Raw genomic sequence first — 14128 nt, 5'->3', positions numbered from 1 at the left:
TGGCAGGAAGTGTGTGTGAGGCTTCAGTGTGAAGTCAAGTCTCATCAAGCACCAGAAGACACACTCAGGGGAGAAGCCCTTTGTTGGCAGGGAGTGTGAGTGAATCATTAGCATTAAATTGCATCTCAACAGCCACAGGACAAATGTAGCGACCACGCCCTTGATGCCCCAGCTCTGAGGGGGCTTCAGAGGAAAGTTACCAACCCCTCATGCTCCCCGAGAGCTAGAGTGAAAAGCGGACAGGAGTAACTGGTTGACAAATCTTCCACTTTCGTGACAAGAGATGAGATGGACAAATTGTTCTTAGCGCTACGGGGATGTCAGCACCAACCTCCATGGCATTTTTTTGCCTCCTGTTCTAATAAATTCTGTCTCCAAACAACTTTGAAGCCCGCATACCTCGTTACCTCCTTGTCAGTGAAATCAGAGAGGGTCCAGGAGGGCCACAGAGAACTCCTACCCTCAGCCATGGGAACTCAACCCCTGGAAAGGTATAGGCCTGGAGCCAGTCTGGTTAGGGTCCTGCCCAGGGAGAGAATCTAGGATTTGAGACAGACTCGTCGGGGAAGGGAGTTCCCTGGACCCCTGGGAAGTGCGGCCTTTCTCCCAGTAGGCACCCACCCTCCTCCCCCTCTTCTCTTGGCTCCTCTCCTGGTTTCCTGTCTGTTAAATCCTGGGAGGGACGTGTATGTGTGCGTGGACAAGCGCGTGGCTCGGTCTGGGGCACTTGGTCTGCCTCACTCTCTCCTTGCTGTCCCTTCGGGGTCAGCATCTCATGGTGCACAGCATGTATCTCCAGACTGGACCACAGTGGGTTCGGCTCTCAGCTCTGCCCTCACCAGCTATGTGACCTAGGCCCAGATACTCAGCTTCCCTGTGCCTGCATTCTAACCTATGAAACGGGAACGGTAACCAGCCCTTTGGTCTGACAGAGCTGAGTCGGCTCAGGCAGGACCCGGCACGGATGGCTGGGAACCCAGGCGTCTCCCTGAACAGCTTCCAGGGCCCACGTCTTCTGGGTCTTCAGTGTTGGACAAGGGGGCGTGAAGGGAGGGTGAGGGCATGGGAGTCTCCGCATTCAGAGCCTGTGCACACACACTGCTTTCTCTGCGAGAAGGAGGCGTGAGGTCAGGGAGGCAGAGTGCACAGAGCACCTCCCTCCAGGCCACTGCCCTCCCCACTGAGCCTGGGCCCCTTGGAGCCTCCTTCCACTCAGGTACTGAGAATGCCCCGTGAGGCTGACCTCGCCCACCCCTGCTGAGAACCGGCTCTGGGGACAGTCGGAAGTGGGTCTGAGCTCCTGCACGGCCTCATCTGCACACGGTGTTCTCCAGCCCCCAACACAGCGGCTTCTCTAAGGCACCCCTTCGTACCTCGGGACCCCCGTGGTTCAATGCACCCATTTCTATTTCAACAGTCTTATTGTACCTTTAAACTTATGTTTGTTAAGTAGAAGCCGATGGGACAATGGACATGCTATGAGCAGGGAGACATGCACAAGGTTGGTCATTCCTGGCCGCCTGCTCACAGATAAAGTCCACAATGGCCCAAGATCACGGGATCCCCGTGAGCCCGATGGGTGAGAGTCCAGGCAGAGCCGAGGTGAGAGCAGGGTGAACGGCTACACTGGGTGACGGGCCGACGGCTCCAAGTGGCCACGTTTCTCTTGGAACCAGGACGGACTTCGAGTACACAGGGCAGCACACACGGTCCGTGAGGGTCCCATCGCACCCTCTCCTGCACGAACCACCTTTCGCTGCTGAGGGAGACCAGAGCGTATCTCAGTCCTGCTCCTGCTAGGATGGGTTCCGAAGGCTGATCTCTGACCCCGGCTCCTTAAAGGAGACAGGAAGGAGTGCAGGCCACCCAGGGGCCACCCGAACCCCACAGCCCAGAACTGTGACCCACCTGTCCCTCTCCCTGAGCCGGGCTCGTGAAGAGTCTCCGCATAGACTATGTGGGTTTCAACAATGAATATCCGTTACTGTCTTTGCATTTTTCCCATGAATTTTTTTAATGCCTGCAGCACCTGGTATTTCTAGGTGGTCTCCCATCCAAGTACCAAGCAGGCCTGACCCTCCTTAGCTTCCGAGATCAGGAGAGATCGGGCACGTTCAGGGTGGCATGGCCGCAGACTCCATGCATTTTTAAAAAGATGTGTGTCTATAGTTCTGTTTCCCTTCCCTGGATACTCGCCTAGTAATGTAGGGAGGAGGCACCTGCAGAACACAGGAAGATTTCTGCTGGGATTGCTAACAAGCCATTCCCCACACCCGTGAAGGGGAACCAGGAACCTAAAGTCATTCCCCAAGGCTAAAACCATGGGGAACCTATGGATTAAAGGCGGGGAACTGCCAGCTGGCTCTTCGCTCTGCAAACTCTCACCTTCTCCCTTGCACACTCTTCCCCTCCTCACCGAATGTCCCTCCTACCAAAGGAAACGGGTTAGCAAAGTCTTTTCAACTGTAACTCACAGGAGCTAAACAATGAGATATAAACTGAATTCCCCGAACACCCGGGGTCCCTCTCAGTGCCTTTACTCTGTCCCCCTGCCTTTCCACAGCCCTCTCACGGTCCCTCTCACTGTCTGCCTCTGAGAAGAGACCACACTGTCTGTGGAGTGCGACCCCTTTTCTAATACACTTTCCTTTTGACTCTAACTTTGGCGTGTGTGTTGAATCATTTCTAGGGTCTCCACCAAACCCTCTTCTCTAGGTGCGGGGCTTCATCTCCCCACCAGCTCGAGGAAATCTGCCCTGTCCTGCATCACTAGGACAGAACGCTTTAAATATTCGGTGGCTTTCAGCAGGGGCTGTGGGCGAGGGGCGGAGTTACGGGGTGATGCTGGCAGAGAAGCTGGGACTGACGCACAGTCCTGTGGGAGGGGAGCTCACAGACGGCCACCGGGGCTGACCCCTGACCTGTCCTGGAAGGCTGAGTAATTCAAGACGAGTAGAGAGGTCTGCTCCCTCCTCCTCCCCTTCAGCAACAAACCGCATTCCTAACGTGCTCCCCAGCCTCCGAGATGGCCCCAAATTCACCTCCATCATCCTGCACAGTTCCCCCTTCAAAGAACAGGGCTGACCTGCGATGTGAACACGATGTGTGCACCTCCCAGGGCTCACTGATAAGGAGGATTTGACTGTCACTGTCTCACAGGCTCGTGCAGGGAGCTGGCGTTCACCTGCCCCTCCAGCCCAGCTGGCAGCTGCTGGCAGCCACGTCCCCGTTTTTTAAGAGGAGGCTCAGAGGAGTGAGCCCTGCTGGGCTCTGCGTCTCCTGTCTCCTGACAGTCCTATCCCCATGACACCTGGCGGCCCCCAGGGCCACTCCAGCTACACCTGCTGGTTTCCCGGCACCTCCCCCTGACATTGCGCTTGTCTTGGATGGGACAGGTCGATCGATAGTCCTTGGACAAAAAGGACGTCAGCAGCTAAGGCAACAGGACGGCGTGGCCAGCTGCCTCCACCGCAGCTATGCGTTGTGACCACAGTGGCCACCGCAGCTATGGCCAGCCCCGCCTACTTTCTGCTGTGCTGGTCTGCCACCCAGGTGAGGATGCTGCCAGCTTGCTTGGGGACCTGTAGCTGGGCAGGTAAAGGAACACTGGGCACGGTCAGCCAAGAACCCAGAAGAGCAGTGTGTTCTCCATAGCAGAGTCAGGCAAACCTCAGTAGGGACTGAGCAGGCGCGAGGGTTTACTTATCTGAAACTTAGTAAACGTGTCTTAACCCCCCCCAACCCCGCCCCGCAGCCCTCGTCCCCCCCCCCCTCGCTCCCCAGCCCCGCCCCATCCGCGCAGGTTCCCCGGGACTCGTCCGCTTCCGGCCCGGGAGGAACCTCCGCGGCCCTGCAGGTCTGTTCGCCCAGTTCGCCCCTCGGGCTCCATCCTCAGCGAAGTCCCCTGGGGCCCTCCCGATTGGGCACCGAGATGAATCCCCCACCTCCCCGTTTGGTCAGAAACATGCCTGCCCCGCCCCCAGTCCTGGGAGGCGATGTGGGCGGGGCAGGGGCCGGCCCTGGAAGGTATCTGTTCCCCGAGGCTGGTTGCGGGCGTGGGGTGACCTCTGGCCACCTCGACCTGCTCGGGCAGGAATGAGCTGGGGGGGAGGGGCCGCCGTGCACGCTGCAGCAGCGACACCTGGGCTTCCCCGAGGTAGGGGGCCAGGCCTGGACCGTGGTTCCTGTCCCTTGGTTTGCCTGAGACTAAGGTCCGGGGTGACCCATGAGCCAGGGTACAAAGAGGTGGATTCTGGGAGAACAGGGAGACCCAGCTGGCCATCCTGGCCAGTGCTGGATAGCTGGAAAAGGGCCGGAGGGGGCGGCCTGCCTGTCAGAGGTGGAGGGGAGGGGGCCTCAGCGGGGGCGATGGGGGACGTTCCGTGTGGTTTACCAACTGTATTTCACTGTTAACACTGCAGCCTTGTAAGGCTGATGAGAAATTCCAGCCAAGGGGCAGTGTGGGACGCTGTCCCCTGGGGCTGTTTACTCTAAGGCTGTTGCCTCATTGCAGTTGCTGTGGACACAAGGCTGAGCCTCACACAGTCGTCCCTGCCCCTCTCATGGCCCAGGACAGAGGCATGGGGCCGGTCAGCAGCCCACTGACCACACATGTGCTGGACACGGCCTCGGGGCTCCCGGCCCAGGGCCTCGGCCTCCGTCTGTCCAGGCTCGAGGACCATGGCCAGCAGTGGACCGAACTGAGAACAAGGTAGGAGGAAGGTCTGGGGCAGGACCTAAGCACGGGGCCGGTCCTGCGTTCTGACCTGTGACCAGAGCAAGGATCCCAGCCAGCAAGGAGTGTGGGCACTGAGGGCTGATGGCAGCGCGGACCACTGCCCCACAGTGCCCTGCTGACTCCCGGAGCCAGCTGCATCAGCCAGTGTCGTCCCTTCTGGGACAGCCTCACACCCCTGAGGCCTGGGTTGGTTAAGGCCTGAGGCGGCTTCTGAAAGGCCTCACTGTCGCCACGTTTAACAGGTGACCCTGTGCGAGGCAGCAAGCTAGCCGTGTTCCTCTTCTTTCAATCCTCGCCACGCGCTGTGGGCAGGCTCCACGATTACCCCTTTCACAGGCTGGACACTGAGGCAGCAGGAGGCAAGGGGAAAAGCTGGATTCCGCCCACGCTGGGCCTGTGCCCCTCGCTCAGGCTCTGCTGGGGGAGGCCCCGCCCAGGCTGGGTCATGGCGCTTGGGCTGGCCCTGTGAGCAGGCCCCCCAGGCCCTCAGGCCTGGAGGAGGCAGGCTCCTCTGGTGGTAGAAGTGGGGGCCCAGGCCCCAAAGGTTCAGGGCTCGAGAGTGTGGAGTGCATCCCCTCTGCATTCAGCCCCTCACAAAAGCTAGGGGTCCAGGTCTCTTGTGAGGGTCAGCTGCGGTCTTGGAAGAACACGTTGAGTCCCGGGGTGGGAGGTCATATGGACCCACTCCCACGCCCCAGGGACTGCTGGGATGTGATGCTCTTTCTAATCCTGGCGCAGCAGATACTTGAAAGCACAGTTGGTGGGAGCAAAGCCACAGGCCTCAGATCCCTCGGGTGCTCAGTGCAGCTGGGAACCGGGCTCGTGCAGATGGGGGTCTGCACAGTTACCGACCCAGAAAGCCATGCACAATGCAGTAAATGAAAAATCCCAGCTATAAAACAATATGAATGCTATTATGCACTGTAAGTTTGCAAATAAGAATGCTTATGCATAGAGAAAACCTGGAAAAATGTAGGCCAGATGTAAAGCGACTTTTGCTCCTGGGGTAGATTCTGGGAGGTTTTCTCCCTCTGCTTCTGGGTTGTCCAACGTGCCCCTGGGCCACTCCATAGCCCTGAGACGGGGTGTCTGAGGCTGGGGACCCCCATGCCCTCTCCTACCCCCTAGCTACACCGACCACGACGGCCGCTGCCCCGGGCTCCTGCCGGCAGGCCAGATGAAGGCGGGCACCTACAAGCTGTCCTTCGACACCGCGGGCTACTGGAAGCAAAGGGGACAGGAGAGCTTCTACCCGTACGTGGAGGTGAGGGCCTCGGCCGCCAGGAGAACAGTGACCTGCCCTGCTCGGGGCCAGGCTGTGCGGGCGGCTGAGGGTGACTCAGCCCTTGGGGACAGAGGTGCCGCCAAGCCCTATCCCACTCACTGGGCCCGACCTCGCAGCCTCCCCTCACCTGTTCAGGGTGGACCCCTGGGCAGCCCCGGCAGGCCCAGGGGGTCCCTAGAGCTGAGCACTTCTTTGGGGAGCGTTCGGCCCTGCCCACAGCTCTCCAGGTCCTCAGCGTCGGGCTCTAGCTCCGGCCCACGTCCCGGAGCCTTGGGGCCGGGCTGCTGGTGGCCGCGTGCGGCCCCGCGCTCTGCCCACAGCCTGCTCTGCTCTCCCAGGTCGTTTTCACCATCGGCAACGAGACCCATAAGTTCCACGTCCCCCTGCTGCTGAGCCCTTGGTCCTACACCACGTACCGCGGGAGCTGACCGCCAGCGGGCCTGTGGGTGCCCATCCCGTCACCATGGCCCCCGAGCCACCCCCGACCCTCACAGTGGGCTGCATGCCCCTCGGGGGACCTCAGGCCCCACCTCCTGCGGGGGGTTCTGGCTCCCCTTTCCCTGGGGCGGCTGTGACTTGGGCATCAATAAAGTCTCTGCTGGCATCCACGAGGCTGCTGTGGTCACTGCGCAGAGCTCGGCGGGTGCTGCCTGGCCCCGGGGCGGGAGGGGTGCTGGATGGGCAACTGGGGAGGTGTGTCTCCCACAGCCATGGGACAGGACACGTGGCCAACGTGGAAAGCCTTCATTTGCTGACCAGACAAATCTCAAAAACACACACCTGCTGTCCTTACTGTATAAAGGGGGTGTCGTCCAGGGAGAAGTCCCAGGCGGGGGCTACGTTGGCGTGCCCACGAGTCCCACGGGGCCCTGCCCCAGTGTCTGCCCGACCACGGCCGTCTCCAGGGGCTTGAAGCTCACGTTATCCAGGGGAACCCCGAAGGCCAGGAGCTTCGCCTCGTAGGTGTGCAGCAGGTCGCTGTGGGCCTGTGGGGACAGAGCAGTGTCGGAGGGGCTGGGCCCACAGCACGGGCAACGCCAAAGCCTACCCCCGCTCAGGCCCCCAGCTCCGTGGTAGGAGATGGTGCTGGCGAGCCACACGCTGACCTTCGCCAGCTGCTCACTCTGCCGGACCTGATCCTGAACTCAGGTGACCCATAGTGGCTGATGCTGCCACCACTCCTGCCCCACAGCCAGGGAGACCGAGGCGGGAGGTACAGACTCAGAGCAGGACTGTGGTCTGGGTCTGCTCCTGGCTCCACGGTCTCCAGCTGCCCGGCTCGGGCCCCTGTGTGTGCGCATTCCCTGTCTTGTCTAGAGGCACCTATCTCCTGCCCCCGGGGAGCATGTGGGCGGCCCCACCCATCCCAGAGAAGCTCAGGCTGGGCCACATGGTTTCTGCTCCCTCCTCTGGTAAGTGGGTGTTTTCAACAGGGTGCATTTCATCGGACGGTTTAAGGGTTTGAAGAGCTGACGCACGAGAAATGCGTGGAGCCTGTGGCTTAACTGGACGCAGAAGCCCAAGGGGCCACGTGATCCTCGCCGTCGTCAAGAACAGTGTGCCAGGGCTTGAAGTGGGGGTTACAGGGCGAACTGAGGCCGAGCTCCAGCGAGAACTGGGGGCTGGGCCTGGCTTCCACTCTTCACTGGGGTCTGGGCCTCTTGACAATCGGACACAACCTCTGGAAATCCCCCAAGAACTGCACGCACCAGTAGATGTCCCTAATTTTATGCACATAAGTATCGGGGTGCCAGGGAATCTGAGGGAGGGTCCAGATGGGCCGGCGGGCTGGGGAGGGCCAAGAGAAGGCCCAACACCAGCGACAGGCACTGCCTTCATCAGGTGCGACAGGACCAGAGGCGACGTCCACTCACAGAACTGGGCGCATCTAAGTCACTCGGGGCGCTGCTGCTGTGAATGCGTCCTCGGGCAGTGCTGTCTGCATCCCCACAGGCAAGACCCAGAGCGGTGGGGACACTGGGTGCAGGGCCCAGCCCCCACCGCCTCAGGGCAGGGACGGGGTCAAGGCATTCACGGCCCTCCAACTGCAGGAGGCCCACGCCCAGGTGCGTCGTGGGCATGGGGAGGGTGTGCAGCTTTCGTTAGACTTATGAAGGGGTTGGAAAATCTTAGACCCTAACTGTCCCTTGCTGGGGACAGTGGCCTGAGTCTGGGGGAGCACAGGAGGCCAGGTCAGTGCTATGGTGTGAGGGTAAGAGTCAGAGCTGCTGGACAGGACAGACGGCCCTGGCTGACCAGCGTGCGCCGCCAGGCCCTGTGAGGGACACCAGGAGAGGGGCGCGGCCCTGAGCATGGGGGTCCCGTACCTTGCAGACTCGGGCCAGCTCGTACTGTAAGTCCGTGATGGCGCTGTTCTTTGACTCCAAAACGTCCTGCGGAGAGAGGCAGATGTGATTTTGAGACTCGTCTTTGGGCCGAGGCAGACAGGGTAGCCTGGGGTCTGGGGCTCCAGCTGGTGCCCCAGATGTGCAGGGAAGAACAGCCTGGCCCCACTGAGGTAGACACCCACGTGGGAGAAGCCGGCGGGGAGGTCTCCAGGGAGAGATGACACAGGACCTGCCTCTCCACGAGAACTCCGCCTGGGTGGTAAGAGAGGAGACGGGCGGGCCTGGCTGGTTCCGGAGCCACCGCCACTGCCACTGTGGCCCGGGGGGGGGGCCCTCACACCCCCACCTGCCGCCTGGGAGTCGCTCTGGCACAGGGTTCCTGCCCACGAAGCCGGGTAACTGACCAGGGAAGGCGAGAGCTGACGCACGGCCACCCTGGCCCACGGTGCTGCTGCACGGACCCAGGGCAGGGCTGTTCATCCCCCATGCCACTCACTGGCAGCACAGGGCCTCGTCCAGCCACAGGACCAACTGTCCTTCCCAGGATCAGAGGCAAGAAGGTCCCCCAGCGGCCAGCGCTGTGCTCACGGTGGTTCACACAGAGACAGCAGATCCAGCAGCGGCCACGGTACTGGTGTATCAGCTGACCCAGCCACCTCTGGGCGCTGAGGCCTCATCTGTCTTGTTTACTGCTGTCCCCTGTGCCCAGGACAGTCCTAGCACCGAGGAGTGCCCCAAAGAACTGGACTGTAGTGAACGAAGGCTCTAGCCTCTGCCCAGACCTGACCCCACTGGGCAGCCATCCCTGACACTCCCACAAAGGCCTGGGCTTCCTCGCCCCGACCGTCCATGCAGAGCAGGGCATCGTAGTGTCCAGGGGGTTGCTGGCAGTGGCCTCGCTGAGTACAGGAGACTCAGCTGTCCCTAGGCCTGTGTCTGTCGGCCTCCAGAAGCCCAAGATTGGGCCCAGAGGTTCAAGAATGGCTTGAGATGCAGGGCCTGACGGCTGAGCTGACTCACACGTGAAGAAAGGGCCAGGGTGACCTCAGACAGGAGCAAAGCCAGTGAGAGGGCGGGGACCTGGTAGCCCAGGCCTGGGAGACGCTCCGCATGGCTGAGGGTCTGCACAATGACCACAGAAGCGAGACAAGGGGCCCCCAACCAGAGCCCAGACCACATGCTGGGGGCAGCAGCATGGGGCGCGGCCCAGTCCTCCCCAGGAGCCGAGCTGCGTGCGGCCTACCTCCAGCTTGCGGGACACGAGCGTCAGGGCCATGGGGTCCAGGCTGGAGGCCACCAGCACCTCCTTCCTGTCCACGGCGGTGCTCAGCACCTCCAGCTTGCGCTCCAGGACCAGGTTCTTGAAGCCGGCCTTCTGCTGCCCTCCAGGACGGCCGCGGTGAACCTGCGGTACAGCTCGTCCCGCTCCTGCTGCACCTGCAGACGGGCGGTGGGGGGGTCACACGGCGCTCCTGGGGCCTCTCGCGGCAAGAAGCCCCTCGCCCTCTGCCCCAGGCCAGGACACACTGCAGCAGAGCCAACACCTTCTCGGTGTCGGCTACACCAGTGCCACCCGCGGGCAGGCGGGTCTGCGTCTACACCGGTGCCTGTACCTTCCCTCCCTGTGACAGTACAGCTGCCCACACCTGGGCGGGAGGAAGAAGCACCAGCTGGACCCTCCCTAGGACGCTGTCTCAGGAAGCAACAGGGCGCACTGGCAAGGCCTGGAGAGGCCCCAGGGGGACCTGGCCCTAGGTTGAGGCAGTGAGCTCAGGACAGACACAGGCTTCAAACTCCAACAGGCAGTGTTTGGGGGGCCTCTTGGGGACCGACCTCCTCTGCCCCTGGTCCCAGACCCCCAGGTGCTGTTGACGTGCCCCACAAACAGATTTAGAGCACAGCCCTGGAGCCAACTGCCTGTCAATCAATAGTATTTTTTTATCTCCTAACCGTTACTGTTACCTGTGGAAAAACCAGGACTTCAGAAATGTGAAAAGTCAACACCCTTTGACCCCGCCTCCCAGAGCCAAGCGAACATCTGCTGTGACTCCTTTGCTTGGCCCCTTGCAGGCATCTCTGAAGAAGCCGAATCTAGGTCTGACATGATGGACGTCCCTGCACGTGTATGGGACGGAACCGGGCCCAACCCATCATCGTCGTCTGCGGCTGTGAATTTCAGTAGGTGAGTGAAAAAGCAGGCTGCCCGCGCCACAGCTCACGGAGACGGCAGACCCCGCAGACGGCACGGGCGCAAGGAGGGCATCCCTGCCTCACCAGACACCTCGGAACCGCGCGTCCGGGAGACGCTTCCACCCAGCCACGTCGGCGAGGTTCTGCGGCGCGTGCGGGTGGGAGGCGGCCCCGTGGGCCCTGTGCGCGACGGGCTCAGAGCAGCCCTCTCAGCTGCCTCTGCTTGAAACCCGAATGCGAACCTCCTGGCCCAGTAATCCCACTGCGAGGAGGGGACTTTCCTGAGATGGTCACACGTTGTAGCAGTGACGCCGGTAACAGCGAGGGACTGAAGCAGCTGTCTCTCACGGGACCGGCTCAACGGACGAGCACTCGCCGGGAGCAAGAAATGGATGTGAGGACGAGGCCACTGTGCAGGTGCCACCTGGGGGCGTTCCAGGGGTGACCCCACTCTCCGTGAAGCACGAAGCCACAGCTACATGAGGACACAGGAGGAGGCCTGGGGGACTCCGGAAGCCACTATCCCTTGTGAGGACCAGCATGAGGCAGCAGGAGGGCCCTCCCGCTGCCTTACAGACCCAGGAGTCCGTGAGCCCACAGTGTGTGCGTGACAGGACTTAGAAACGTGTATGTGGCGGAAAAGATGCTGCTTCTGTGACCCCTGAGGGGTGGGCAACCTGCTCCCCACCAAGGAGCCCACCTGAGACCCCGGGCCGCCTACAGGACGTGCTACAGGCCTCTTCCTCTTGAGGGCAGAGGGGCAGGCAGTGGGGCCTCCCTCTTCCGAACCCAGAAGCCTGGCCCGGCATGAAGGCCTTTGAGAAGCAGACAGGCAGGCACCAGGGAGGGCCCCTCTGCGGCTGGAGCCCGGCCTGCTGGCCCCTCACCTGGACGAATTGCTGCTCCAGCACCTTGTGCCCCCACTGCAGGGCCAAAAATAACAACCAGAAAGAACAGGCTCAAAGGCACAAGTGGCCCAGCCCCACGGGGCGGGTAACGGAGACATCTCTCACAGCACACGGGCTGCAGCCCCAGGAGAGTCAGGCCCCTCTCGCCGGGCCCTGGGCCTCAGCCACGGGTGGGCTGATGGCCCTTCTCTCCGGAGCCAACGGTGAGTTCGGCAGAAAGTCACCACCAGGATCTGCTTGTCCCTCTCATGGCTCCCGAGCCTCTTCTGCATCTCGTTCATCTCCTCCCGAGCCTTCTGCGGAGGGTCTGCCAGGCGCCGGTTCTGCATGGACACTCCATCATCTCCTTCTCCAGGTGGTCCTGCTTCTTCCGCATGTCCTCCAATCTGCTCCTGTCAGCACAGGTCGGGTGCGGGAGGGCTCAGCAGGCAGCACCGGGGGCTGTGGCCTCACCTGCCCCGAGACCGTGCCTGCCGGCGGCTCGCATGCGGACCACCTAGACCTGATTTATGTGTAAACACAGAGTGTTCCGCACAATTTTAACTCATTCTGAATTTTCCAAAATGTAGTTCCACGAGATGTGTTCAGGATGCCCCAAAGGGCATTGTGGGAACCCCATCACTGCCAGCACTTGGGTGACAATAACGCCTGCCTGTGCCGCGTGCTGCAGCCCCACTGCAGTCTGCCCAAGCCCATACCCATCGGCTACAGGTGGGGCAGTGCCTTGACTGCTCCCAGCTACGGGCACAGAGAAGCTGCCTCACCCGTGAGCTTCAGTCAAGGGCACCGAGGGGCATTATCAGTATTTTCACAGGCAGAGTGCGGGGTCTGACGGGTCGGGAGCTGTCGGCACACCGGCCCGGCCCGGCCCGCGCGGCACCTTGAGGGAGTTGATGAGGGCCAGGTTGTTGAGTGTGATGTCGTAGTAGTTCTCCATGTCGGTGAATGCCTCCTCGTGCCGCTGCATGAGCATGTTCTTCCTCTCCTCCACCTCGTGGATCTTGGTCTTTCTCCGCAGGTCAAGCTCATCCCGAAGCATCTTCATCTCCTTGTCGTACTTGGCCTCGATTTCTGCAAGGCAGCAGCCAACAGCGCAGCTCGGCAGGTGGAGCACAGCTGGGCCCGTGCTACCCAACGAGCCGCTCCCGGACAGAGGCCGTGAAGCAAGGCCTGCCGCGGAGCGGGTGGGCTGAGGCGGAGTGCTTTCCCGCGACGCCCACAGAGGACACGTCCAGCCCACACCACACCGCCATCCGCTGTCCTCTGCCTGTGGCTGGCACTGCTGACCAAGCCCTGCACGGGGCTTTTCAACAGCTGAGCATCCACTGACCCTAGTGGCACTAGCCACGGTCCAGGGGCTCAATTACTAACCAGACAGACTTCTGAGATGGAGCCTCCTCAGGCCAGGACCCCTGGAAAAGGCCACCCTAAGAACACTGCCCACGAGACTGAGTAACCAGCACCTGCTCCTGGCCACCGGTCTGGGTGGGAACCACGGCCCCCAGCTCCCATGGAAGGTCGCTGCGCCAGGGCTCTGACGGCCTGTCGCCTTGCACACCTGTCGCCTTGCACACCTGTCGCCTTGCACACCCTCTTCTCCCTGCACACCTGGCCTGAGCCCTGCGCTCACAGGCCCAGCCGTGATCTGCCTTCTGATGGCTCCGCCCCACCTCCCGCGCCACCTCCTGCGACACACGCGTGAGACACTGACCTCGCACTGGCCTCTCAATTCATTCCGCATCCTGGTGACCTCCTCAGTGTGTTTCTGCAAAGGCAGAAGCAGGACGTTACTAGGGGACGGAGAGGGGCCTCGCCCTCGGGCTGGCCCTGCTCCTCGCCGTGCAGAGTCAGGCTCAGTACACCCCGTGTGGCTTCCGGTGGGTGCTGTCCCCTCGTCTCCGAGCTCATGGGCCATGCCCAGAACGACACATTTCATAATTCATGGCCCTTGGCTAAAGTCACCTCTGAGGTTCCGAGAATGTTAACGGACACTCCAGGCACTGAGCACACTTGGCCCCCGCCTGCCCCCCACGGGGTGGAGGGTGCCATCTGCACAGACCTCCTTCTGGGCCAGCTTCATGACCACGGTGCCCTCAGCCTTCATCCCCATCAGGTGGTCAGGTAATTCTTAAGCTCGTACAGCAAGTGCTTCACCTTCTGCTTGTAGACATACAGGCAGGAGGAGTACTACCAACTTGCCTGCACACACACGCTCACTGCACATGCACGCACACCTGCACACGCACACACCTGCACACGCACACACACCTGCACACGCACGCTCCCCTGCACGCGCACGCTCACCTGCACACGCACGCTCGCCTGCACATGCGCACACGCACCTCCAGGGGCCCTGGGAGGACAAAGGTCAGCCAGAAAGAGGGAGGGGCCACTCACGTAAAAACAAGAGAGCTACAAGAAGTCGGGAGGGCTCTGGGGACAGGACACATTCAGCAAACAATAAAAAAAAAATATCTCTTGAATTTGGCAATAATCCAAACAATTATATCTTTCCATACACTCCTGGGAATTTATTCTAAAGAAATTTCTCGAAAGAACACAATAGCTTTCTGCTCAAAGATATTAGCTCCAACATTATTAAACCATCAAAAATTTATTTAAAAGAAATAGATCTAAGATGATTTTAAATATAGAAATG

General features: G+C 61.0%; 1 protein-coding gene and 2 pseudogenes across 4 annotated transcripts; 1 reads left to right on the top strand and 2 right to left on the bottom strand.

Moving 5' to 3' along the window:
• Nucleotides 1-2017: 2017 nt before the first annotated feature.
• LOC120614496 (uncharacterized) lies at nt 2018-2136 on the bottom strand (annotated as a pseudogene).
• A 1731-nt stretch (nt 2137-3867) lies between these two features.
• LOC120614422 (5-hydroxyisourate hydrolase-like) lies at nt 3868-6632 on the top strand. Of its 4 annotated transcripts, none has more exons than XM_039877323.1 (4): nt 3868-4026; nt 4514-4711; nt 5867-6002; nt 6362-6632. In XM_039877323.1, the coding sequence occupies exons 1-4, from the start codon at nt 3932-3934 to the stop codon at nt 6449-6451; spliced, it is 519 nt and encodes a 172-aa protein (XP_039733257.1). In that variant the 5' UTR covers nt 3868-3931; the 3' UTR covers nt 6452-6632. The 4 variants fall into 4 exon arrangements, with proteins under 4 accessions (XP_039733257.1, XP_039733258.1, XP_039733255.1 ...); XM_039877324.1 differs by lacking the exon at nt 3868-4026 and adding an exon at nt 4029-4156; XM_039877321.1 differs by lacking the exon at nt 3868-4026 and adding an exon at nt 4077-4235.
• A 120-nt stretch (nt 6633-6752) lies between these two features.
• On the bottom strand, nt 6753-13249 carry LOC120614423 (dynein regulatory complex subunit 4-like; annotated as a pseudogene).
• Nucleotides 13250-14128: the final 879 nt, after the last annotated feature.

This window comes from Pteropus medius, unplaced genomic scaffold, assembly GCF_902729225.1.
Source record: "Pteropus medius unplaced genomic scaffold, Ma_sr-lr_union100, whole genome shotgun sequence".
Lineage (NCBI taxonomy): Eukaryota > Metazoa > Chordata > Mammalia > Chiroptera > Pteropodidae > Pteropus > Pteropus medius.
Note: the sequence above shows the minus strand (reverse complement) of the source record. Positions and strands in the feature narration are given on the sequence as shown.